At 43.9% G+C, this 26,949-nt stretch overlaps 1 protein-coding gene across 2 annotated transcripts in view; it reads right to left on the bottom strand.

The window, feature by feature from the left end:
• Positions 1-26,949, bottom strand: part of SLC24A3 (solute carrier family 24 member 3) — a 319,465-nt gene that overhangs the window by 55,413 nt on the left and 237,103 nt on the right. For both annotated transcript variants that reach the window (XM_084625278.1, XM_084625279.1), the window contains exons 5-6: positions 26,576-26,660; positions 24,198-24,301 (exon numbers count right to left, since the gene is read on the bottom strand). In XM_084625278.1, the coding sequence (XP_084481404.1) occupies positions 24,198-24,301; positions 26,576-26,660 (189 nt within the window). The remainder of the gene's footprint in view (positions 1-24,197; positions 24,302-26,575; positions 26,661-26,949) is intronic.

The raw sequence follows: 26,949 nt of genomic DNA, 5'->3' as shown, positions 1-26,949 counted from the left end.
ACACCCACAGTAGAACAGTCTCTGGCCCAAAGAGCACGCAATATGAACAGCCCAAGGAAGCGTTATTATCCCCATTTTATAGATGGGGAACTGAGGCAGAGAGAGTAAATTACTTGCCCAAGATTACACAGTCTGTGGTGAGTCAGCACCTTACTCCAAGGCTTCTGAGTCTCATTCCAGTGTCTTACCCACATGGCCCTCTGTCTCCTCTATTTAGACATGCCCCTCCATCACTCTTCCTGACTACTCCTTTCCTCCCAGCTGGGGCAGAAAACCCTCTTGCCAGCCCCCGGCATTCTCAAGAAGGAAGCTGACCAGACTTGTTATCCGATTTGCAGCTAGCTCCGTGTCTGAAACATATTTTGGTTTCCACTGGACCTGTCAGCCCTGTGTGTGGCACTGAAAGCTTACATGGCAGTGAGGTGTTCGTGGTGCAGAATGCAGTGGCTGGTAGTTAGCCCTTAGGTTAGTAACCACTAGAGCCTCACACCTGTCAGAGCTGGCTCATGAATGAGATGACACTGAATTTCAGCTGTTAGAAGGAATGGTAAGGCAAGCGGGGAAACAACAAAATATCTGGTAGACTTTGAAAGTGACAAGCAGCAGCTCTGTGTTGGAACAGCTCAGCCTAGGCATGTCTAGTAATAAGCATTTCAAAGTGACATGCAGCAAATGTAAGTAATGCAAGTAGAGCTGGGAGGAAACTGTCTTCCAATCCGACCAGTATTTTGGGGAGTTCAAAAAAAAAAAAAAGAGGTTCCCTCCCTGAATCGGGACAAAGGTAAAATCTATTTCCACAAACTGAAAAAATGGGGAAAAAAATCAGTTTGGGTCAATTGAAACATTTTATAAGATAATTTCCTAACTGTTGTTTTGATCAGGACTATTTTCTCCCTTTTAATAAAACCCTTTTTTTTTCACTCCAATCAGCTTAAATTTCAAAACCCAAAGTTGTTTTGAAGAGGAAAACCAGAATATTTTGTTTTTAAAATGTCAAAACAAAACATTTCCAAACCTCAAAAAAAGCAATTTTTCAATTTGGGAGATTAACCGAAACCAACCCTGTTTTGCTATAACAAACTTTGCGACTTCGTGTTTTTTGACGAAAAATTTTTGTTGAAAAATTCACGACTGGCTCTAAATGAAAGGCACACACATCGTAACTAGAGAGAGTCTAGGAGGATGAAAATGATAACCAGTTACTGACAGCTTTGCTACAAGCAAGAACTTCGGTTGACCATACAAAAACTACAAGGGTGCACAAAAGGAAAAGCAAGAGATTGTTCACTCTGGATTCCTTATACAAATAATAGACCAGATTTGCTCCGCTCTGTTCCTCTGCTGTATTAGGGGGTAGTAAGAATGGAGACTGTGCCTAATTTCCGTGCTGGGATTACCCTGGCATAGGGGAATTACTAGTGGGTAGCGCTCACATAATTAGCACCCTCCCCAAATCTCTAGGCCCAAAAGATGTATCAGGGTGAAGAAAGGATCGGAAGGGTGGGCAGGTGAACTGTCAATCCCTAAATGGAGCACAGTCCTTTATGGACCATAGTCAGTGGGTGCAGTTTAGAGCAGCCCACAGGCTGCTCTAACTTACACCTGTTGCTGGGCAGAGACTCTGACAGTTCCCTCCTCTGCTGCACCCAGAGAATCTGGGCCAGTAGCATAGCCTACTCCAGAAAATGGGGCAAATCACTACAGAATCTCTGATGCAAGCTGTAATACTTTATCTAAAGCTAGCATTCATATAAGGGATATTTGTGCATGCCGCTTCTGCTACCAAAAGTCTATAAAGCTGTACTGACATGTGCACGCTCTTTGGTAAATAAGAGTATTTTTGCTGTTTAATTTGCTAGACGAAACAGGTGTTGGTTCACACTGTATCAAATATTACAAGCTTATCCAAGATCTTTGTGTGAATGTACCACACACATTTTTCACTCAGAAACGTTCCAGTTGTTCATCTCCTTTTCTTGCATTGCCTTTCTTATGCAGTACGATTGGTGGTAAATACTGACTTGAAATCCTGAGCTTTGAAAGCTAGCCTTCTAATCTGATTTCTCTATTAATGCCTTGACACAAGAGCTTAGATTTTCTAGGTACCAAAACCTATGACTTAATTTCTTAATGCTGAGGGGCAGGAATTCTTGGCCAAAGGGGCTCAGAAATTAAAGGCAAAACCTTACAGTGATTAACTGCAATAGCTTACACAGATAAATCACCAACACGGACACTGGATTTTCAGAACATTGTTCGTCTCCGTTTCAGAGTCTCCATAGCTGCGACTGTGTCTTTCCCCAGTGACTCTCAGTGAATGTTGCTGCTTCTCCGGAAGAAATTTACCTTGCTGGCACTCAACGACATTGAAACCACTACTCAGCAGGATGGAGTTTGGAGAAAAGATGGAGACTTTGAGAGCTGTTTCAAGGGCCGTTCTAGAACATTCTAGATTTTATGTAATTTAAATTAGCTTTAATATAAACAATCCTCATGGATTTCCTACCGTGTTGCGCTTCAAGTGTGATATCCTGGCCCACTGAAGTCAATTGGTGTTTTTCACTGACTTCAGTGGGGCCAGAATTTCACCCCAAGATTACATAAGAAGCCACGCTGGCAGCCCAAACTCTGCTCTCAGGAGAGAGTTTGATCTAGTGGTTCAATGTAACCCATTGATTGGTTTGTGCCTCACCCACAGAGGCTTTGAATCTGTTACTGCCTCAGCTGGTGTTTTGCCCTTTCTAGCTCAAGCTGCAGCAGCTCATGCTTTTAGCTCTGGAAGTCCCCGGTTCAGTCCCCAGCGTGCTGGCCGCGATGGCAGCCATGAGCCGTCACATAAGCAAAAAGACTGGAATCCATATGCTCTGAGTTCTATTCCTGACTCTTCTACTGACCAGCTAAGTGATCCTGGGAAAGTGCCTGGTCCACAGAATCCCTATCTGTAAACCAGGGGTAACTATTCCCACCTCACATAGGGATGCTGTTAGGTTAAGTCATTAATGCGTGGAAAGTGCCTGGGGATCCTTGGACAGTAGGTGCTAGGCATAATATGATAGTTCTCTGAACCTTTTTCTTAGTATTTCATCTGCTGAGCAGCCTTTGTCACAAACAATATGGTGGCTTCCTTTGCACTGTCCATTTTTTAAGGTGACTAGAGTGACGGTTTTAATCTGCTTTGCACTTAGAGTGACTAGCAGGGCACTTTTCATTTAAAGGAAACTTTTAAACTCCACGATCTCTCAGGTGCCACAAGGACTCCTCATTCTTTTTGCTGATACAGACCGACACGGCTATCCCTCTGAAAATTGTAAAACTGAGGCGCAGTCAGCAAAATGTTTCCTTACCTGATGCTATGGATAAAAGACAACGCTAGGCTCTCCCTGGAGGTGACTTAACTTTAGTGGCTAGATCACTGCTGTGGTATCCTTACAGACAGCTAATCGTTTGGGGTGGGACCACCTAACTTTGTTTGCACTGGAGTTGATTTCAGTGGGAGCAGAGTTAGGCCGGTACTGGGTGGTTTTGAAAATCTCAGGCTTGACCTGCAATAAGACGGAACAATGGCATGTGTGCTTTGAACATGTAGGGCCAGACTGTTCGCTGTCTGCATGTCCCCATGTGCCACCAAACTGTCCCATGCATAGCCTCCCTTGCTGCTCCTCACTGGGCAGTGCAACTCCACACTGCCCCCAGCCCGGGGCTTTGTGCAACTGCATAATCAAGCCCTCAGCATAGGTGAAGTTACTTTCTAAATACAATTAATTTATAAAGTCACCTTTCACTCATTCTTTACACTGATTGCCAGTATGATGCACGCAGAAGCAGCTGTAAACATAAAAGGGAAATGACCGAGAGAAAGCTTGCCATTTGGTGAAATGAACAGCAGTTGGTTCCAGTAGATGCCATTGGATAGGAGGTGGTGCTGATTCTGGGTAAGAACGTTATCCCACCTCCCACAATCCCCACCTCAGCCCACTTGCGTGTCTTATCATTTACTATATGTTTGTACAGTGTCTAACATAAAGGGGCTGCGATCTGGTTGTCCTCTAGGCACTGCTGCACTATACATGTTTAATAAATAATAATATTTTTCCACTGTCCATGATGGCATAGCTCTTTTACACAAATTCCAGATTCAAGCCACTTCCATGCTGCTAATAGCAGGCAAAAATATAAAGGCAATTGTATCAACAAACAGGTTCTTAAGAGAAGATGAAGGAAAGTGTACCAGAGACATGCAGAAAGAGATATACTGAAAGGTTTGCTGCTGCTGTATCTCCATTGTGCCACACATCCACGCTGCAGTGGACACAGGAAAGGCGAGGGGGCAAGTTAGAATGGCACACAGCAGGAAAGAGGGCACTGCTGTGTCACATACTGCTACCTCAGCTGTTTAGTACTCTTAATAAGCCCGTAATAAGCATTACAATGGTCTAAAGGAACCTCAGAAGCATAGAGGTTTGGATCATTCTTTGCACTTTTCCCTTTCCGATCTGAATTGCATGGGAGCAGTCAGTGAAGCTGCGTTTCTGCCACACAGCTGGAGGCCGAGATCAGGTTTCTAAATGCTTTCTGTGCTGCCTGACATATTGCTTGCTATCCATGGTAATTTACAAGCATTCCAAAGCCCTGCAATTTGCAGGGAGCACACACAGTATCAGTCTCTTTAATTAGCTGTGGCAAGATATAAATTGGGAATCTCCTTGCATGCTACTTCTGATTTGTGTGAGCTATTCTAGGAGCCAGGGATGTCCCTTTAAAGCTGGAGGGAGCTCCCTGTGGAAGACGGTGGCACGTCAGTGGCATGTCTGACCATCATGTTTCATAAAATCCTTGATGGAAACTGCTAATCAGTCCTCGGATATTGTAATAGGATTTCATAGTGTTGGAAGTCAAAAGATTAATTGCTGGCCAGTGTTACCGTGAGGAATGAACTGAGATGGAGGTTCTGGGCCAGATTTTAAGGCAACTCAGGCTCACAGTTGTCCATTTAAAATGTGTGTCTGATTTAAATAAGAAGGGGCCTCTATCCAAGGTGTTGGCACCCCCGGTGCAAATGACAAGAATTCAATTAAATAGCACTTGTACCTCCTAACAGTTGGCAGAATCCAACAAGACCCAGAATTCCTCTCTCCATGCAGAGCCAAACCCCAGCCTCTGCAGCAGCCCATGTAAACAGACAGACATTGCAACATGCCCTGAAGCTCAACAGACCAGAGCTATCCCGGAGCTGGGGTGGAGGAAACACAGAGATGAGGGTCAGGAAAACTTGTTTGAGAGCTGAGGGCATCTCGCTGAGAACCAGCTACCTGCATGCTCTCTGAACAGAGGGGGAACCAGCTGATCACAATTGTGGTCCTGTGGCATGAGGAAAAAGGACTGCACATCCCAACACCACAACCGTGTATGCAAACTGAGTAACGTCATGCAAAAATGCACCTGCTTAACTATTTGCCCATGCAGTTGCGTTTAGTACATTGTTAAATTAACCACAGTGTGTGTCCATACGTCCTTTAGGAAGGGAATACTGTAGTATTATTGCTCAGCATTTACTGTGGATATCTGCTAATCCCCTTGAATTGCAGCAGTATTTAAGTTTTTACTTAAACAGCTGACTATACTCTTACTTCCTCAGACTGGCAGGGTTGGGCTTGACTGACAGACCTCTAAGAAGCCTAGGGTCCTGTGGAAAGTGGCATCAACCAACCAGCACCTAAAGCCCTAACAAATTGAATTAAGATACACTAACATTAGTCGCTCCTCAACCCATTTAAGAGTGTCTGAGTTGGGGGGCTGCACAGAGTTACCCAAATCGATTTAGACACTGATTGAGTTAAACTGGTGCAATTTCTGAGGGTAGAGAAGGCCCCACTTTGCATTAAAGTCTCAAGCCAAAGTCCAGTGGACACACTCCCATTAATTTCAGTGGGCACTGGATGAGGTCCCAAATCTGAATTACTGGCAGACCAAAACTAATCTATCCCAGGGCCAGATTCAGAGAGGTAGAGTACAACTTGAATACCAGAGCTGGGCTCTGAGCAGCTCCATGAAGAGGGAGAAAGGAACTGTGACAATTGCTTGCCTCCTTGGAGAAAAAAAATGGAATAAATAAATGGATTTTCCCATCCTCATTATTATTCGTGTTACCATAATGCCTAGTACCTCCAGTCCTACCCCAAGACACCACTGAGCTAGGGGGTGTACAAACACGGAACAAAAAGGCGGTCCCACACCCCAAAGGGCTTACAATCTATGTGGCAGCGAATCTAGATTTGCCCTTGCCTGCCTGCAGTGCTCAGAGAGATCTGAATTCTGAACCCCACAGGGGACGTGTCCCTCTGTATGGCCCTAAAGAATCCTTCATATAGACACTGCAGCATGTCAAACTCCATATTAAAATGGGATAGAGCTAAATCCCTCATGAAGAAGCAAATGCTGTTAAAAAGCTGCATCATTTCATTATGCAAAAAGCCTTAAATCCTGTCCTGAAATCCTCCCTTTTTCTAGGGAGCGTGGAATAAAATGTTAGACACAAGACTTTTCAAATCACTTTCAGGCAGGTCAGTAACTGACACAAGAGCTGTTTAGTTTGATAACCATTCAGCTGCAATTATATCGCAGCAGTTCTGACATTGAGAGAGAGCAAAGCTGCGATAACTTTGTGTTGGTTCTAGTTTTGTTTCTGCAGAGATAATAGACAGTACATTGAGAAAGCATCATCTTGCTGATAGGTTTCAGGATTGTTAATTGCACGGGCAATAATAATTACTAATATTAGTGATGTTTAATTCTACTTATGCCACACTGATATAAATGGCAGCTGTATTGGTGATAAACATCATTAACAGTCCTTAATGGCCTTACACAAATCCAACCAAGAGTCCAAAGATGAGAAATCACAGCTGCTCAGTGAATCCAAGCAGAAAATTAAAATATCTATATGAAATAATCGGTGCTTTTCCAAACAGCTATTTGTGAAAGAGGTAACGACTTGATTTGACACAGTGACACAATATCTGCAAGAAGGCCAGGTCACTGTAAACTAGACTGTAATGTTAACAAACGTGATACAGTAGACTGCAATCTGACCTGTGCCCAAACTTTTGCTGCAAAGCTCAAATTTGCAGCAGGTTTGAAAGCATTGTTTTGGGTGGAAATCATGTGAAACGCCATTTTGCAGGCATTCCATGCAAAACCAGGCCAAAGGGTGTCGTTTCTGCTGAATTTTATTCAGCTTGTTCAAATCTGGCACTCCAGTTGTAACTTGGGGATTAAAACCAATACATGAAGGGGAACAGAATTAAAAAATTTCTTATGGATCCTTCAAACCACATCAAATGTCACAGAGCTTTACTTGCAAGGTGAAGCAAAGCCAAGTTCAATATCTCAGGGCCCTTTGCTCAACTCTCTTTACACATGAAGAAAGGCACCAAGGAAACAACACTGTTGTCCAGAAAAGAGATGGAACCCCCCCGAATACACACAGACGTACAGAATTGTCTCATGCCAGGGCTTGTACATTTTCCTATGTATAGGCAGCATGTTATACCCCATGACAAATGAAAATAGAGAGAAGCCCAAACCACCCCCCTGGATTCATAGCATACTGGGATCCATCCGTTAATTACATGCTTTCGCTTGGTATTTAGGAAGAGTTGGAGCCCCTGGAGTTGAACAGTTAGTGCACTATCTCATTGTTCTGTTTGGCCCTCTAACCCCAGGGTTTAGCTCAGTGAAATGGAAGGGCAGCTACTAGTTGCAGAGACATTCTAATGCTTGGGTGCTATTTTATACCAATTAAATTATATTATGAAGCTTCTGGACGTAGAACTGGAAAGTATTAGTCATGCTGGCAAGTGTGTAAAAATGGGAAGGCGAGTGGCACGAGGGGTTGGTTATGGTTTATTCATCTGTCTTATCTACTTATAAGGGGACCCCATTACCAGAGTAGTGTTCAGATACTGCACCTCACAATCTTTAATGTATTTATCCTTAATACCACCCTATAAAGTAGGGCAATTCTATTAGCCCCATTTTGCAGATGGGGAACTGAGATGCAGGTTAAGTGACTTACCCAAAGTCAGACAGGAAGTCTATGAAAGAGCAGAGAATCAAACCTCGATCTCCCAATCCCCAGTATTGTGCCATAGCTACTCGTTCACTCTTCCACTTCTGCCTCAACAGGGACTTTTCCCTTGGACCCTCAGATTAAAGGTCTGATGTGCTACCAACTGAGTTTACAGATACTCTCAGCGCTGGATCACCAGGTTGAATGAAGCTGAGATGTTTAGTGGCTGAAGATTATCACCTGCTGGCTGTTTGATACTGGACAGTTCTCAGTGGTCCACACTATACATGTCACTAGGAACAACCTTATTGGCAGTCTCGTTAGACAGAGACAAAAGATGGAACAGACACAGAAATAAAAATTACTCTCCCTATCAGGGCAGAGGCACACTAATGGGGCAATGAAGGGAAGCTGGCATTGAGTGAAACCTGGGAGTCTTGCCATTGACTTCAATGGGGCAGGGTTTCACCCACTCCCTCTCTTTTGTGATTATGTGGAGGGCTTCAGACCCAAGAGAGCCACAAAGGTATTTTTCAGGCATTCTCAGTTAGCTTCCAAAAGGCATTACCTACAGTTCTGTGCTTGACATTTATTATTCTAAGAATTCCTCGTGACATTCAGATAATTAAGGAGATTCCACTACCTGTCTCTTAATCACATGTTGTTATTTTATGAACGACTATATCTTAATTTAAGGTAGTGACATCTTGTTATTAGTATTAAATTTTCCGCAAATCTGCCTACAGCTCACAGCAAGAAATGACTGCAGAAAGCCAGTGTATCAATTACTTTGGGGGGTGGGTTAGCAGTGCTTTTAGGTGCAAGTCAATATACAATATACAGGGCAGGAAAGACATGCCCGTAGTTAGCGTGTTAGTCCGGGACACAAGAGACCGAGGTTCACGTTCCTGCTCTACCACGGACGTCCCACGTGACTTTGGGCAAGTCGTAGAACAGTGGTGCTCAAACTTTTCCTGTCACGCCCCCCGTTACCAGTGACGGAATCTGTCCATGCCCCCGCTCTATCACTGCACAGCTGGCTCAGCAGAGGAGCTTGGTATGACTGAAACAAACCAATACATAAAAATACAAAAAAATAAAAAATAAAGTGGAAACTAGGTGATCAATATAAACGTAGGCAAAGACCAAACAAATACTGCAGATACTTATGCATGTGAGTAACTTAGCTCTGTGAGTAGTCTCATTAGAGGTGGGTCTGTGTTTCAAGGATTGTGCCCTCAGGGCTTGACCTTCTATCATTTCACTTAGGACTTGATTATGCGCCTCCTCCATTGAGCTGTGTGTCCATAACATCCACTGACTTCAATGGGAGCTGAGGGGTTAGGAACCTGGCAGGGTCAAGCCCTTTAAGTCAATGGGCCTTTACTCAATAGCAAGTATCTGCGGGACTGGGCCCGTCTGCCTTGATCCAAAGCCTACTCAGTCAATGGAAAGTCCTCCTATCAATTCGATGGGCTTTGGATCAGGCACTCAGCCTGCTGCTGGTCTTTTATTCTTTGCAGAATCCACTGGGAATTCCTGCTCCCTGGGTTGCATCGTGATGATCAGCACAGACTGCCACCTTGATGTTGATTATTTTTCCGTGTGTGTTCGGTTCTTTTAAGCAGCACTTGGTATTCTGCTAGGGAGGCAGCAATCTGTCTCTGTGACATGCTCAGAATGGAAACAGGGAGGGTGCTAATTCCAACATCACTCGGTAAACAAAATACTTTCCTCTTCGACTGACAGTTATAATCTCCAGCGAACTGCTCAGCTTAATGTAACTGTTCAACTAAAATTCCTGGAGTTCATAGGTCCCTGTGCTGTGTATCAGGGAGGCCTCCTGAACCAAAGATGCATTCTCTGAAGGATTCACAGACAAGTTCAGAGAGATGTCGATATTTGGGAGAAGAGTTGGCAAAGGGCAGTGTTTCCTAATCTTTTCAGGCAGCTAACCCCTTATTTGAAGCAATAATGTTTGTGATCCCTTTACAGTTACTGTAAGAGTAAAGTGTCTTGACGCTAACAATGATAAACCTATAGAATTGATTTGTGTGTGTGTTTCGAGAGGTTGACAGAGAGTACTTGACTTTGGAGGGTCTGGGTGTGTGGGGAGTGACATTTTCTTTGCTTCAGACCATAATAAAATTTTCAACATCTCACCACTCCACCCACCCTCCTTTGTCTTTCATGACCTCCCTGGCTGATAACACTGTTCTAGGGCAACAAATGATGAACTGAATACAGGGGCTTATGGTTGAGAAGTTGACAGAACCTTCACGGACAGTCCCTATCCAAAATCATCTGTAATCTGCTATTGAGACGTTGACTCCCGCCTCCACTCTGCCAGTGGTGCCAGCCTTCATGGTTCATGGGTTAACTTTTTCAATAAGTACCTACGCACTGTCTCTGAGGCCAGCTGCTGTGCATGAGAGGAGCTCCCTGTGAACATCTGCAAGGCCACCTCACTGTCCTCCTTCAAATCCTTCTTCTCCCATGAGCCTGCAAAACACTTGACAACTAATGGCCTGGCTGCTGGTTTGCTGAGACCATTGCCTATCATGCTGACCAGTATTGTCTCATTATTACCTTGTGCTCCCTGTTTGTTATAACCACCTGCTGTCTCTTGTCTTATACTTCCATTGTAAGCTCTTCAGGGCAGGGCCTGTATTTTTGTTCTGCGTTTGTACAGTGCCTAGCACAATGGGGCCTTGTCCATGACTAGGGTTCCTAGGTGTGATTGCAAAAATAATAGACTTGACCCTCAAGAGAAGAGGATGAAGGGCCTTCATATTGTGGTTCTAGTTTAGAACTAGAAGCAAAGCCTCTGACACAGCAAACCACGTAAGTCCATGCAGAAGTACCAGGAGGGGGGCTGTTCTCAAGCAGTGTGGGTAATTTGAGAAGACGTTTGCAGCGTTCTTGTAGCCATGTTGGTCCCAGGATGAGAGAGAGACAAAGTGGGTGAGGTAATACCTTTTATTGGACCAACTTTTATTGGTGAGAGAGACAAACTTTTGAGCTCCACAGACCTGAAGAACAACTCTGTGGAGCTCAAAAACGTGTCTCTTTCAGCAGCTGAAGTTGGTTTTATAAGAGATATTACCTCACCCATCTCATCTCTCTAATTCAATGAAAGTCAGATAAGCATGAAAATTCTTTTAGTGCTTATCCAAACTCCACATCTAACCCTTTAGAGATTCTCCTCTTTAAGGAACAAGCTTGATGTTACCTGTTAAAAGGAACAGATTTCAGGGACACCTTTGACACAGCTTTCTCAATGTGCTCGAGTGGATGGGACAAAAACAGCAGGGCGTAGTGTTGCACCTATAGAACTGGGAAAACAGTCTTCTCCACTAGTTTTTGGTACCAATAAAGACATTTTTTTGCCTGGCACAATATCTGCAGAAATCAATAATTATTCGAATCCCATGGCTGCAATGCTTGTTGCACAGGGAGTGGAAGCTGAAGAGAAATCTAACCTGCCGGATCATTCGGCTTTGGTCTGACTGTTCTTTGTGAAGTCACCAGTGCCAAACCTCATGGGGGGAAAATCTTGAGAAAAAGGAGCATTCTTGTGAAAATACAGCACCAGAAAGATTCTGTTGCATTTGCAGTCGGTGAATGTCCTTTTGGAGCGGCTGCTCAAGGGAGAAATATTGAGAAAATGCAATTCTAGAAAAGCAAAGAAAGAGGAAAAATCCAGCTCAACCATTTCAAGAGGTCAGTGTGGGTAAGAGATGGAAAGTACTACAGCACTCAGCAATACCCTTTAAAGGGCAACATGTAAAGGAAGTTGCAGCCGCAGCATCTCCTCCTTTCACCCTGCAGTATGCAATGCCAATTCACCTTTTAGCTCAACCTGCTCTGTGGTTTGGATTGTTGGGTACCCAGTGACACTATTGGAGGGTGGATAGCTAGCGGGCTCACTGCTTGGGTGCTTTCACACTGTGATGCTTTGTTTTTCAGGCTCCTGTTTCAATGTATTTATATTAGATGATGACGCATAGTTCCAAAACCCTAGTGATACCTCCTTTCCTCTCTATATGTTCTGCAGTGGCCCCCTTTTGATTTTTCCCCCTGTGCTACGGTATATAATGAACAATATTGGTTTCTCCCTAGTCTTATGTTTTGCATTTAACTAAAATCCTCAGGGCCAGATCCTCGGCTGCTGTTAAGTGGTGTAGTTGTGCTAACTTTACCAGGGCTACATCGACTGATACCAGCTGAGGATCAGGCCCACAGATCTGACACAAAACAAAACTTTGCCCTATATTACCAGAACAGCACACAGTTGGTACATTAAGTATCCTTAAACTACTGCTCCATGTCTATAAACCCTTTTCCAATACAAAAAAAATTAAAATAAAAAAGTCAGAGGGAAAGTATCTCATAAATGCAATCACAAAACAGAGGTCAATAGCTAGGCCAGTCTGAACTGCATAAAGACAGTGAAATTAAAGCTTAAAAGATTAAGATGCATGCAGACTAACTGTATGGAAGAATAAAATATACAAAATTAGATTGCAAAATCCCAATCTCTTCAATAAGCAGTATTCTCCCTGGTTATTAAATTCCTGTTCAGAGGTTCCTTTTCTTACTCTTCTTTATTTATAACATTTCCCCTATTTCATGGGGAAAGTTTTCACATTTCCAGATATATCAAAGCACAATCTAGCTTACAACCTTTCAGAAGCATTCCTCAGTTACACATGTTAATGATAGTTCAGACAATGGAAAACCCTCAGCATTCATTTTATTTATTCAGACAAAAGATTGCCACTGAAGCGGAAATGTGGCCGACCCAAGGCACTTGATTTTGGTACTTGACAGCCTCTGTCTCTTAGACACAATAATGAAAATTTACCATTAGGTTCTGAGGAGTTTCAGTGAGAGACAGACTAATAAGATTAATGCAATGAACTGGGCTACCTCTGAATGGGGCAGTTGAAAGATTCTGGGTAAGTAGGCACTGCTTATCCACCCTAACAAATTAGGTAGTTCAACACAGTTATCTAAGAGAGCCCTGAAGGAACAGGTATGACATCCAATGGCTGGAAGCTGAAGCTAGACAAATTTAGACTAGAAATACGATTCAAATTTTTAACAGTGAGGTTAATTAAACATTGGAAAAACTTACCAAAGGATGTGGTGGATTCTCAATCGGATGGAATGTTAAAATCAAAACTGGATGCTTTTCTAGGAGATACGCTCTAGTTAAAACAGGAATTAATTCAATTCCTATAGCCTGTGTTATATAGGAGGTCAGACTAGATGATCACAATGGTCCCTTCTGGCCTGAGAGTCTATGAATCTATGAAATACCCACAATTAGAAAAACAATGTCACCGCTGAACAACAGGATAACAACTGTAGAATCTCCGGCACATGACTGCAACTGCAAGCCTCTAATGCCATTCAGAACACTCTCCTGTCTCATCGTGGAGAACGGTTCAGTGGTGTAACAAGAACCCAGCTGCTAGGTGCCTAGTTACCAAATGCAAGTTGTATGAGATATGTAAGAATTCTTCTACATATGACAACACCATGAACTGTCTATAGCTCATGCTATTACAGCTGCTTTCTCTATTTTGGGTGAATATTGAGGAACATCAGTAGACAGGTCATGAAGACCACAGCAAAGCTGCAGGTCAGGGTGGGGAATCCCGTTGAGATGCTCCCATTGAAGCGAACGGGTATAACTCCTACTGGCGTTAGACCAATGCTGTGTGCTTGCAAAAATTCCACACCATTCTAGGCAAGGATGAGGAGAGGGTTGGAGGAAGGAGGTAAGAAGGAGGCACAGGTCCACAGACGAGTGTACAGTGGAGGACAGTGGGGCTGAAAATAAGGTGTGGGTGGAATTATGGTGTGGGGCATCGTCTTCACATCTCTACAGATGTGACTGACAATCAAGGAATGATCCTAATTAAATCCACCACCAGCTCAAAGGGAAGCCTCCCATTCTCACATCTCTGTCCTGCTGTATAACAAGCATCATCACGAAAGGCTGCCTGATTTGTGTCTTAAGGGTGGAACTGATATCCTGCTTTCACCACACACAGTGTTCTCAGATTTCTCCCACTCCTCCTCATTTTCCCTCGTTCCCAAGTGTACATATAAATCAGGCAGCGGCTAAATAAATAGTGTTAATGATACATGACTTTGAGATCTCTACAGCTGAAGTGGAATAGACACGAGCTCCTTGAGCTACAGAGATGACGAGGGAAACAGCTTCTCCGATACCCATCCTGCAGCGTAGCTAGCACCTTTGTGGAGCCATGCCATCGCGCCATGAATTGAACCCGTGGAGGCACCTTGGAAAATGTATCTAAACCCAGAGTGATATAGCGCTGTCCAGGCAAACTCAGTCTCCCTCTGTGTTAGTGACAAACTACTTCAGTGACATTGTAGAGGTTCTAGGGAAGAAGCAACGCAAAGTTTTCTGGGTGCATAATCCTCTTTCAGTCAATGGGATTGTGTCTGGTAACTCAAGGGTGTGAGTTTCTCTCTTGCCTCAAAATACATTTCCAAAATACATAGTGATTTTGGATGTCTCTGTTTTTCACTGCCCAAAGAGGCCTCATCTTCAATGTGGGGCACTCAGCACTTTCTGAAATTCAGGCCCTGCTTTCGGGTGTGTCAGGTTGGGTGCTCAGAAACTAGTCACTTGTGCAAAACTTGGCCCTTCGTTAACAGGCCTTGGGAAATGTCACTGCTCATCAAAGTGAGAACAATACATACCCAAACCACCCCCAAGCAAGGGGGGGGCAATCAGAATTTTCTTAAGGAACGGGCATGGGGGAAGGGCTGATTGGGGGGATCCGCCCTGGGCCTGAGCATGTGATGGGGTGGGGGAGACATGTTTGAGACTCCCTGGGTTGTCAGATCCACCTGAAATTCTCGTTTAGCAACTGATTTTGTGTCCAGTGTCTCTGAGGCAGTGGCCAGGCCCCTCTGTGCTGCGGGCATGAGGGGCTCAGTGATGCACGGGGGCACCCCATCCCCAGCGCACAGATAGACACTCCCACCACTGAATAGGAGTCCGGGGGGCTTCCTCTTCTAGGGACCATCATCTCCTCAAAACCCCCATTGCCCCCGAACTCCCCTGCTGGATCAGCAGCCTGCAGGGCTCAAGCAGCTCCGTGTTGCAGATGTGGCTGCCCTTGCAGCCATGGAGGAAGCTCAGCAGCCTGGCCTCACTCAGCAGCTGCATGCTAGGCTGGGTCAGCCACGAGCGGGGCCCAGAGCACATGATCCTACAGACAGTCCCTGTGCCATTGGACCACCCAGACTGCGGAGGGACCAGGAGCTGCTGTGGGGAGTGTGTGGGGGAACCCGGTGGGGTGAAGCTCTGGAGCAGGGGGTTCAAGCCCGAGACAGAGCTATGCAGACCTTTTCCAGCCTCTGCCCTGAACCCTAGTTGTGTTGTAGGGCAGCCTTCCCTCCCCTCCTCTGCCCCCAGCAATGGGCACTGAGCCCTGTGATCCCCCAGGAGTCAGTTCGGTCTTGGGGAGCAGGAAGCCTGGCTCCTGTTCTTGTATTATTACATCCCACAGAAACTCCCGGGGCCTCTCCCTTCATTTCATCACCGCCCCTATGTACAATATTCTCACTGTTCTTAAATTATAATGGGTCAGATCACTCACTGGAAGAGAAAACTGACTGACTCACTTTGAGGCAACCATATCTTACATTTCTGTTTTTCTAGAACACACCCTGGCTTGACTATCTCTGATGTACTCTAGATCCACTTCTGCCCCGAAGTCTAAAAGAAACCAGCCAATTTTAGGGACAGACGGGGAGAGATGACGCTTCTTTTGTACACCTATAAATATCAATACACAGGCCGCATTTTCAAATTTTAGGTTTTGTTTTAAAAAGGGGCAAGGGGAGAAGGCAGGGGCCTTATAAAGCCTAATATTAGTAGAAATGTCTTTATGATTTTTAAAGTGTTCAGCGAAAGCAGTTTTGTTCATATTTATATCTCCTCCTTTCAGGGTTTGCAACTCAAAAATTGCAGCTCTGTGCTGGAAAATGAGAGCCACAAAGTGAATCTTCTTAGTCGCTGACATTGTTCAAGGTGCTCTGATTTCTAGTCCACCCAGTCTTTTCTGGTTGGCCAGAAATGAACGAAGAGCACAAGCAATATTGAACATGGTTTTCATCTACAGTGGTGACTGAGTTTTAGTGTAAGAATCGTTTTTTAAAAGGGCCCGTGACATTAACACTTAGTTATCTGGTAGGGCCATGATGACATAATAAAACAAGGAAGAATTGGGTAGGCTAGAGATTCTATTCTTATCTGTTAAGCCCTAATTCTGTAAGCAATGGAAACCAATGGGAGAGTGCCAGACTGTGTCTTGATGGAGTCACTGGTGGGACTGGGGCCTTAGCTACCTTAGAAAATCCACGTTCAATACGTAAATAAAGAAAGCAAAAGGAAGTCTGTTGAATTATTGCACTGGCTTAGGATGTCAGTTGTTCACTCCCAAATGCTATTTTACACTAATGATTATATTTGAATATTCTACTAGCCTATTCAAATTCCAAAAGCTCCCTCCTAGGTGAAGCATTTCTTCCTACTATCTTCTTGTTGCCTTTGTACCATGAAACCCTACTCCAGCCTTCTCCCATTATGGGACGTCAGGCCTGGCTTTTAGAGGGTGCTGTGGGGAGAACACAGCCAGCCTCTTTCCCCTAAAGTGCAGCCTCCGGGCAGAAGAGGGTCTATGACTAAGCTACTTCATAATAAAGAATATAAAAGGCAGTGTTGCCTAGACCACAGCCTGAGACTCCGGAGACCTGGGTTCTAGTCCCATTTCTGCTACCGGCCTGCTGGGTAACCCTGAGTAAGTCATTTCATGGCTCTGTGCCTCAGTTTCCCTATCAGTAAAATAGGGGTAATGATACTAACCTCCTTTATAAAGTGCTTTGAGATCTACTAATGAAATAATAATCATTCCTAGGTCTTCTATTGTAATAGGTAAGGTGCTCAACTAATAGGCTAGCAATGATCCACTTTCCCCAAGGATAAAAAGCCGGTTGCATTTTTTTAATTTTCAAAATATTTTGTTGACATTAAAATAAAATAAAAAAATCCCCAAGAAAACTAACAAATTTCTAAATATTTTTACCATTTTTTTGAGCATCTTTAATCACAAGATCCTATAAACACATCTGGACAAACTCTTTCTAGATGTCTTTCATTCCTGCTCTGAAAAGACAGACAAATATGATACTTGATGACTTGCTAATTCTGGACTCCTTTGCCAAATTTATTTCAGTTATAAAAATAGAGAGACAAGGTGAGTGAGGTGATCTTTTATTGGACCAGCTTCTGTTGATGAGAGAGACAAGCTTTTGAGCTTACACAGAGCTCTTCTTCAGGGCTGGGAATGTACTTAGTGTCATAGTTATAAAAATAGTCGTCTGAAAATAAACTCATTTCTCTGGGGTGAAATCAAAATAAGACCTCATGCTGTGTGGCCAGACTCTGTCCTCAGAAGTGCCCTCCCCAGCAGCGCGAGCTGCATTCATGGAGCCAAGGCAGAAGTTTGGTGCATATTGTCCATTATTTGTTTTGCAGTGGCATTGCACAACCATGTAACGAAGTGATGGTCCCTGACCATGCTCGCCGACAGGTTGTGGGGGGGAGAGGGGAGGAGCAGGGGGCAATTGCCCAGGGACCCGGGCGATTTAAAAGGGCTAGCCCCAGAGACGATACGACAGAACAGTCCCTGAACTCAGAAGACATCAGGGGTTGCATTTGTGCCTGACCTGTATAGAGAAGAGCGCTCCTTGAATCCTTCCCCAACTTGTCCATCTCAAAGAGCCAGCCCAAATCTGGCCCATAGTATGGTATATCTCACTCTCTAAGCATATTCTGTTCATTGGTAAACCTAGACTGCAAGCTTACTTAGAGTGTATCCTGCTTGGGGTGGGGATTGTGATTCAGTTCGGGGTTTGTACAGCACCCAGCACAAGACGGGTCCTGGCCTATGACTTGGGCTCCTCGGTGCTATTGCAATAGAAATAACACATAATAATAATACATAGGTTCCTACCTATGTTTTTGTGAAGATAAAACAACACACCCATTGCTGGAAAACAGTGCAGAAAAATAACTCACAGAGCACTTCCATGCCCACTGTGCAACATGATGACCTAGGAACCACCCTTACAGGGAACAGTTATGTGATCATTTCAAAGCTGTTGCCACATCAGTGCTATAATTATGTAGGTTAGGTCATGGCAACCCAGAGCCCAGATGGGCCATTAGCTGAAGAACCATCTTCCCTGAGATGTGCGGAGAGCCTCTTGCTCTGCGGCTGGATTAGCAGCCCTGTACATTTTATGTAAGGATTCTCGTTCAATTTACAACACGGCTGCTTGTTGAATTGCTTATGTGGGTCCTAAATTATGTCCCCCATCCCTCACAACAAACAAAAAGTATCAGAGAATCCCTTAGTCAAAGAGTTATGCTTGGAAATGTCTCTCCAGTTTCTTCCCATTTAGCAACGTTACAAATTGCTCCCCCAAGGACTGCTGCATAGTTAAAAAACAGTTCTGATTTCATCTAGGGCACTGAAGCGGCTGGGTCTCATGGATTTTCCATGTGCTACTGTATAATGATTCAGAAGGGGTTCCAATACACAGTCACACAGCAACATTATGACATCAATGGCACGATGCCAATTTATGCTAGCCAAAGATTTGATCCATTCATATTGGTCATTAGTTTTTGGTTGCTTCAATTACTCCACTGTCCTCTAAGTTCCTTCAAGGCCCCCATATCACTCCCTCGAAGATGAAGCTGACCAAGTCCCCGAAGAAGGAAACGATTAACCACTTTGCTTCCTGAATTCAACTTCATCAAGAATTATTAGCTTGTTATATAGTGCACAGCACAGACAAACTGCAGCTAGGTATGTAAAGCATTTTATTGACTGAAGATCAGCATATTCCCCCCCCCCCACACACACACACACACATGCTGACTGCTCCTCGGCCACATCTGAGGATTTGGGCCATGCTTCTCTGGCCCAAGGATTGTACAGTGTAAATTAGATGCTACGTGGGATGATGTAAGGAAAAGTTATCAGGCAAGGGAGAGGGAGGTTGACACACAACAACATATTCCTAATGGAAAGCTGGCTCTTCAAAGTGATGTGCCTGGCACTGAGGTAGCACTCAAGTGGTTACAATAACAAGCTGGAATAATGGTTGTTTCTAAATGCACACAGTCTCACTAAGAAAAACAGTAAAGAGGAAAAGGTGCTAGAAACTGGGAATAGTGCAATAAACCAAAATGCTGAAACTAAAGCAGCTTTTCCTAATTCGCAGCCCCACAGGGTCTATTATCCCACTGATGCAATTGTATAATATTGAGGTAAACAGCATGATCAGAGAGGATAGTTAAACTCTATGTCCATACTGGCTATTAACTGCCACAGTTGGAAAGGAATGTTGAGTAGGGATGGGTTAGTTGGTTAATTCCTGAATTTTAAGCTCACATGAACATTGTGGGACTGAAATTGGCATAGAAAAAGCTGCCTTGTAAAGTTTCATTTCCCTCACTTAACATAAGCCCTGTGAAGAGGCATCTGAGATGTGTGTGCTACAACACCAAAACTAAAAGTCTACTCTCCTTTTCTTCCGATACATATCGTCCATTTTGGAAGATCTTTGAGAATATACAGCATTTCATTATTGGACAAATCTGGGGAAACACTTAATTTTGGCCATGTTTACCACAAAATACTGTGTTCTTCAGCAGAAACTGAATCCGTAACCTTGGTCAAATTTACAAAGCCTTACAAAAAGCTAGCGGAGGATTTTCAAAAGCATTCAGTGTTGGACTAACTCTGCTCCCATTTAGCGGATGGTCACACTCTCCCTAACTTCAATGGAAGCAGAGTTAGGCCAAAGCTGAGCACTTTTCAAAAACCCATCCATTGACATTCTACCACCAAATTCTCACGATCTGGAAATAATAGTTCGCTTTGCTACACTCCCTTTCATCTGAGGATTTCAAAGCGCTTTGGAAGGTAATGGCCAGAACTGCTTCATGAACTAAGTGTATACAAGTAGCCTCAGGGCCGTCCTGCAAGTGGCACCTCACTTCAGTTTCCTTTTTAGGTCCCCACTACCTCCATACGAACTTATCTTTCAATCCATCAGCCGAGTTTATTAACTAACACTTAGCGCAAACAGTCCGTAAGCAAATGTCCCCAAACATAGTCTATATCCCCCAGCACTTGTATTCTTTAGAACCCAGCTTCAATCTCACCATCCCGGCATCTTTCACCACCACTGGACTCTTCAATCGTCCTCTTCTGTCCCTCTGCTAGGATTGCTGCCCCAGCCCTTCCTTCTGGGGCACAACCCTGCTCTTACCAGCAGGAGCTCGCACAGCCAGCTGGAAGCCTGTCATGGTTCCTCTGGAGTCCAGCTTTCTGGCAAAGGGAAGTCAGCAGGGAACCCCCTCTGCTACTCCTCTTTCCTTCAGCCCTCTGCTCTGACTCTCCGGCTTAGAGCCAGCAGGCATCTCCCTCAGCTGCTGCTGCTACTCCTCCTGTCTTTCGCCCTCTGGCCCTGGCTCAGGGATGCCAGCCAGCAAATCCCTCTTACTTCTCCCCCGCTTTCAGACCTCTCCCAGGAACCCCTTTTCTCTCTAGGAGCTGACATTTCCTGACTGACTCAATCTGCTCTAACACTCTTTCTCACCAGGCCTCATGTAGCACCACCCCAGGCCCCACCCTCTTACTTGGCTCAGCACCTGGACAGGAAAAGGGGAACTGACCCAATTTCATTTAAGGGGCCAGCTACCCTGTTACAGTAAGTACAGTTGTACCTGCTCTCTTACAGATGAAAAAACTTAAGCAAACAAAGGTTAAAGGTCTCATTTTTAGGGATGTTTAAGGTGCTTATGTAACCCACACACCGCTTGGGTGTGGTGCTCTGTCCCATCTAGTGGCACCAAGACCACTTAGAGAGAGACTAATGAGTCTGCTACAGGCTTAGCTAAGGGCCATGTGGCTTTTAGCTTATGCGGTAAAGGCTCATGCAATAAGCTTCAGAGATCCCAGGTTCGATCCTGCCTGCCGATGACAGGGGTCTGTTGGTGTTACAAGTGGGGGCTCATCCAGGATTTCAGCTGGAAAGTCTCTGAAGTTCAGGACGTGCTTCCTCAGCTAGGGGAAGTATGTAACCCACACATGGCTTTGGTGTGGTGTTCTGTCCCATCTAGTGGCACCGAGACCACTTAGAGAGATTAATGAGTCTGCTACAGCCTTCGCTAAGGCCCTGTGGCTTTTAGCTCATGCATTTACCTCCAGAGATCCCAGGTTCAATCCTGCCCACCAATGACTGGGGTCTGTTGGTGTTACACTTAACTTCCATTGAAATTAATGGGAGCTAGGCTCCTAAACACCTTTAAAGAACAAGTAGAGATCCACACTCCTAATTCTGTAGTCACTAGACCACACACAGAATAATTTAGTGCAGCCAAGTCCCTCCTGAACTTCTGAAATGTATCCAGTGTGGGAGGGTGGAGGAGAGTTGAGACAGTTATAAGAACATTTTGGTTCTAAGTTAGGTCTTTTTAAAAAAGAATCCAAGGGGCTCCCAAAATAGTGCAATTTTTTCTGGACTTTCAAACTTCTTTCCATCTAGAATTCTGGTTTGTGGTTGCATTTTCGGAATAGGTTTCAGACTGTTGGACAACAATGCCAGGAAATACAGTGAGAAGAAATATTTGGTTGTTCCTAGGTCATCGTGTTGCACAGTTAATCTCCATCCGTTTGAATGTTGTTCATGGCAACCTGACTCAGAAAAATTCCTACTGATTAAAAGAGAACACCTCCAGGGAACATTGCTCAATGCCCTGGGAAAGCTTTGGTAATTAATAATTGGCCTGAATCATATGGGCTTTCACAGTACGAGTTACAATGGTGCCACTTAAACACTGAGTACACATAGCGAGCTTTAAACTGCATGTTCCTTCAGGGAATCCATCTACAGAACATGCCAGCTGCACAGCTTATCCACAAAATCTTTCTAATAGTGAAAATATCCAGTTTCATCTTGAAAAAAATGATAAAAGCTGGATTCCAAACTTTCTGGTGAAAACTCAAACTCCCTGCTCACTTTCTCGTACTGATCCAGGTATCCAATCCCCTTCTCCCTGTCTGGTCTTTCAGAGTTAATTGACCCATTGCCTTGTATTGCCTGCACTATTGTTCTTCACTTCCTATTTATATACAGGATCATACAGTGACATTTCAAAGACCACCTTAAAGAACATGAAAATATTTGGCATTTCTGCAAACTGCAATACTCAGATATTTAATTACACAGAGTCAATCACCTGTCTAATTCAGACAGGAACTCAAATTTCACAACATAATTACTTTAAGTTCGGATGGATAATTCAGGAAATTGTAGGTAGTCTGACATGCACAAAGCATTTAAAACATGGGGGCACTAGCGCTTCTCAGTGAAAAAGCTGTACATTTTTTTTAATGTGGGCACAATCTATTGTGCCCCTATCTCATTCTCAAAAATGGCTGTTTTTGTTTAAATTAAAAACATAAGTAAAATAAGTAAAAAATTAGCCTGAAGCAGATACCCAACATGGAAATTTTCAACCCAAATGGTTAATGTTTGGAAATGTTATAAGCAACTGAAAACAGGGACTTGTAATGGAAAATGTCAGGCAACTTAACAACAGGCATTGCCACCTGCAACTGCCAGAATGACAGAGGAGCAGGTAGGAAATTACTCTTGTCTTGAGCCAGGGAAGAATGTCAGATTTAAGAAGCATTTTTAAAATGAAACCATAGGGTTGCCTACGTATAGTATTTCCAACCCCCTTAATGATCTGAAACCTGTTTCATAAAGTCTGAATTGAATCTGTCTAGGTTTTTATAGTGCAGCCACCACCATCCTTCGTGGGACAAAACAGAAGAAAACTCTGTCAAGACCATATGGCCAGGTCCTTAGCTGGCATAAAACAGCCTAGCTCCATGGACTTCTACAGAGATATGGCGATTTACACCACTTGAGGATCTGGCCCAATGGTGTTTTCCTTTCCACCCGTTGAGTACAAGGTCTGATTGTATGAAAACAACAAGACATTCTTTTAAATTATTATTAATTTAACTGGAGTTAGGTGCTGCAAGGCCATTGTGCTCTTGTTGCTGTGGGAAGAGACGTTTCTTCCCCTCTGATCTGAAAGAGGTGATATCTGCGCTCATTTATTTCTGGTGGGATTGCATTCCATAGGCAAGGTCTTACGGCTGATAAAGCCTTGTCCTCTCTGCCATAAACATTCCCAGTGTTTGCAGCTGTCATCTAAGATGGCAATACAGCTGACATGCAGCTGCTTATAAGATGTTGTTTGTAAGATATTTTCATCTCATTTGCTGCATTCCTTCTATAACTTCAGATTTGTTTTAGCGACTAGGATCTGACACACAGGATGGGGTTATCAATATCTTTGTATGAAATGGTGAGAAACACAAAAGTTATCTGCAACCAAACCTCAAAGACCTTACTGGCTACTCATTCAGTCATGTCACAGCTGGTGACAGAGAAGCCTCAATTAGCCTGCACTAAATGAAGGGAAAGTGGGGGAAGAATGTAAATAAGAGTGAAAACAGGGAAGAAGGGAAGGATGTCATATTTCTGTGGGTCACTGAGTTCAACGAGTGCAAGCTCAAGCCCTAAAATATGTCTCACTTGCACCCTATTTCTTTTTTTCTTTTCACATGATGCTGGAGAATGGTCTTCAGACCTGCTGTTCCTTCCGCTAAAGTCGAGACTCAAAACTTCCAAGAAATGCAGCTTTTCCTCCCTTCGTCCTCACTTATTTCTGAACCAACTACTTCGGCAGCAGTATTGCTTACTCGCAGCTCCCTTCCACGCTGTTGCTGTTGTCCCCAAAGCTGTCTTCAGACCCCCAATTAAATAAAGCTCCCCTGTATTTTGCACACCCATGTCTTCCCCCCTGCCATGAATGGAAACCTCAGTCTGCATGAACTGCTGACTTGCACTGGTATTTTGCTGGGCTATATGGAGAACCAATGGAACTAAGAACCTTGTGGAACTCGTTAGTTGCTCTTACCTGTCCTGCGAAAAGGCCACACACACCGATTATACAGAGAATGTTGAATACGGCAGAGCCAACGATGGTTCCGACTCCTACGTCTCCTTTTGTGATAAAAACACCTGAAACACAAGTTCAAGGCAAACCGTGTAAGTCGGAAAGAACAGGGATCCTACTCCAAAAAACTGCACCCCGCTGCTGTATACAGTAGAACTTCAGAGTTACAAACACCTCAGGAATGGAGGTTGTTCGTAACCCTAAAATGTTCATAACTCTGAACAAACATTATGGTTGTTCTTTCAAAAGTTTATGACAACTGAATAATGACTTAATACAGCTTTGAAACTTTACTATGCAGAAGAAAAATGCTGCTTTTAACCATCTTAATTTAAATGAAACAAGCACAGACCGATGTGCTTTCCTTACCTTGTCCAATCTTTTTTTAAACTTTCCCTTTATTTTTTTAGTGATTTAGTTTAGTTTAGTTCTGTACTGTCTTTGAATTTTTTTTTATTTTAGTCTCTGCTGCTGCCTGATTGCATACTTCCAGTTCCAAATGAGGTGTGCGGTTGATCGGTAAGTATGTAACTGGTGTTCATAACTCTGCGGTTCTATTGTAGTCATTTGCCTGATTCTGCCACTTTGACTCAAATTTAATAGGACAACTTGTGGAGGAAAGTTAAAGGGTGAATAAGGAGGCACAATCTGGCTCTTTGATAGGATTAGTAAGAATGTGTTATCAAAAGTGCTACAGTAATGGGTACCATAGAAATAAATGTCAGCGAATAAAAAATAACCAGCTAACGTCACCTGCTAGCTACAAGTCTGTTGAAATTCAGCTGTTGCTAGCAGGGGTCTGAAAGAGTTTCCCTGACCATTGTGGCCTGGGATTTTTTCCCCTCAGAACCATGCTACACAAGGGGCTCTTTCTACCAAGCCGGGGACTGTGTTCTAACAAAGTAGTGACCTGACCATGTTGGAACATGGTCCCACCTGCACAGCCAAATCATGCTGAAACCATCTTACCCTTTTAGGATAGCACGGTCCCCATTTTGGTCAATTTTAGGTGAACAGATTTTAAGATCCAGAAGGGATCATGTAGTGTATAATGCAGGCCATACGACTTCCCTGAATGAATTCCAGTTTCAAGTCCAACAGCTGTGGTTGAATGAGAGCAGATCTTTTAGAGAAACATCCAATCTTGATTAAAATATTTCCAGTGATGGAGACTCTGCCACAACCTTTGGTAAGTTGCGCCAGTGGTTAATTACTCTCTTGCTGCACGGATGGGTATAAAGAAGGCTACACACTTCCCTCAGTCCAGGCTGTTTATAGCATGATTCTCAGATCAAAATCCCTGTCCCCAGTGGTCAAAGGAACCACTGCTAGGACCGTGCTAACAACAGCAGTCGTGAAACTTGGTTGAAACGAGCAGGTTCTGCCGATTCTGAACCAATTGTGTAGAAGAAAGAAGCCCCTCACTCTTGAGCATTGCTGCAATAGGATAGCCCTCTATTCTGCCCCCCCATAAGCAGAGTGCTGCTGTGAGGGAGCCCTCAGATCCTCTGTTCTACACCGTGCTCATCAAGGTAGTATCTGAGCACCTTCCAGCAGTGCCTTAAGCAATATGGCTATGCATCCTTCTCTCCTAAACTGAGCCTTCTGGTGGGATGAAGGACAATTTTTTAAAGCTCTCAACTAATCTCTCCCTATGAAGGTTTTGAATCCACAGCTTCACAAGCCAGCAGCCTCCACCAGCCCTAATGGCATGCCCTTGTATGTGTTACAGAGAGGGTCGGGAATTTCTCACCACTTTCTTGGAAGAGAAGGAGGGGCTGGTTGGACATGCGGGAGAGCTGCTTGCATAGATCTCCTGTGCACACACCTACACCCCTGTGCTCCAGCGCCTCATCCGAAACAAGACCAACCATAACCCCCCCGCCGATCTGCACTCAAATTTCTATCTACACTGTAATCAAGCTACGTAGCCTCTTGACACAGTTAAAAACATCGTTCTGTCTTGCCGTGTAGATGGGACTGGCCCATTCTCGAACTGTGCTTCGTCATCTGTAATGGACACAAACATGGCCATTGTGTGTGTGTTGGTACAATTTAGCAGCGTGTTAATCTATTCACAGTGCACAGAGACTGGATTATGCTTGGTGACGCACACTGTACATAAAAACAGAAATTCAGGAGTTTGTTCTTTCATCCACACCGGGAGATTATACATATAGCTCCTAGACTTAATAAGGATTTACCACAATTAATCTTCCATGCGTCCATGAGAGAACAGGTTAAGAGTTATTACAACTCTTAGAGTCATTTGGCAACTCCGGCTGTACTTAATGCCTTTAAAAACTGTTTAAAGAAGAAATGGCTGGTTAGTTAGTTACCTATAACAGATGTAAACAACTCAGGAGCGGAGCTTCCAGCTGCCATGAAAGTTGCCCCAGCCACGTCTTCACTAAGATGCAAGCGCTGCAAAGAAACAAATGAAATCCATGATTATAACACTGGCACGTGAGAAGGAATTCAACAGAAAAAGTTAATGTCTGTCTGAGCAGGACATTGCTGATATGCTTAAATGGAAAGAAGGGACGAACCAACAGGACAGAGAGGCATTAGTTACCTTGGGGAAATATTGCATTCTCAACCTAATAAAGCAAGATGGTTGTGCCTTCTGATCTCAATTTACAGAGGGCAAGATTGTTCCTTTGGGCACTGCCCTGTGCAGGGCAAGGTATATTAGCTGCAACACCCCAGGAGG

Source organism: Lepidochelys olivacea (genome assembly GCF_965140295.1).
Source record: "Lepidochelys olivacea isolate rLepOli2 genome assembly, chromosome: 3".
NCBI classification, from domain to species: domain Eukaryota; kingdom Metazoa; phylum Chordata; order Testudines; family Cheloniidae; genus Lepidochelys; species Lepidochelys olivacea.
Note: the sequence above shows the minus strand (reverse complement) of the source record. Positions and strands in the feature narration are given on the sequence as shown.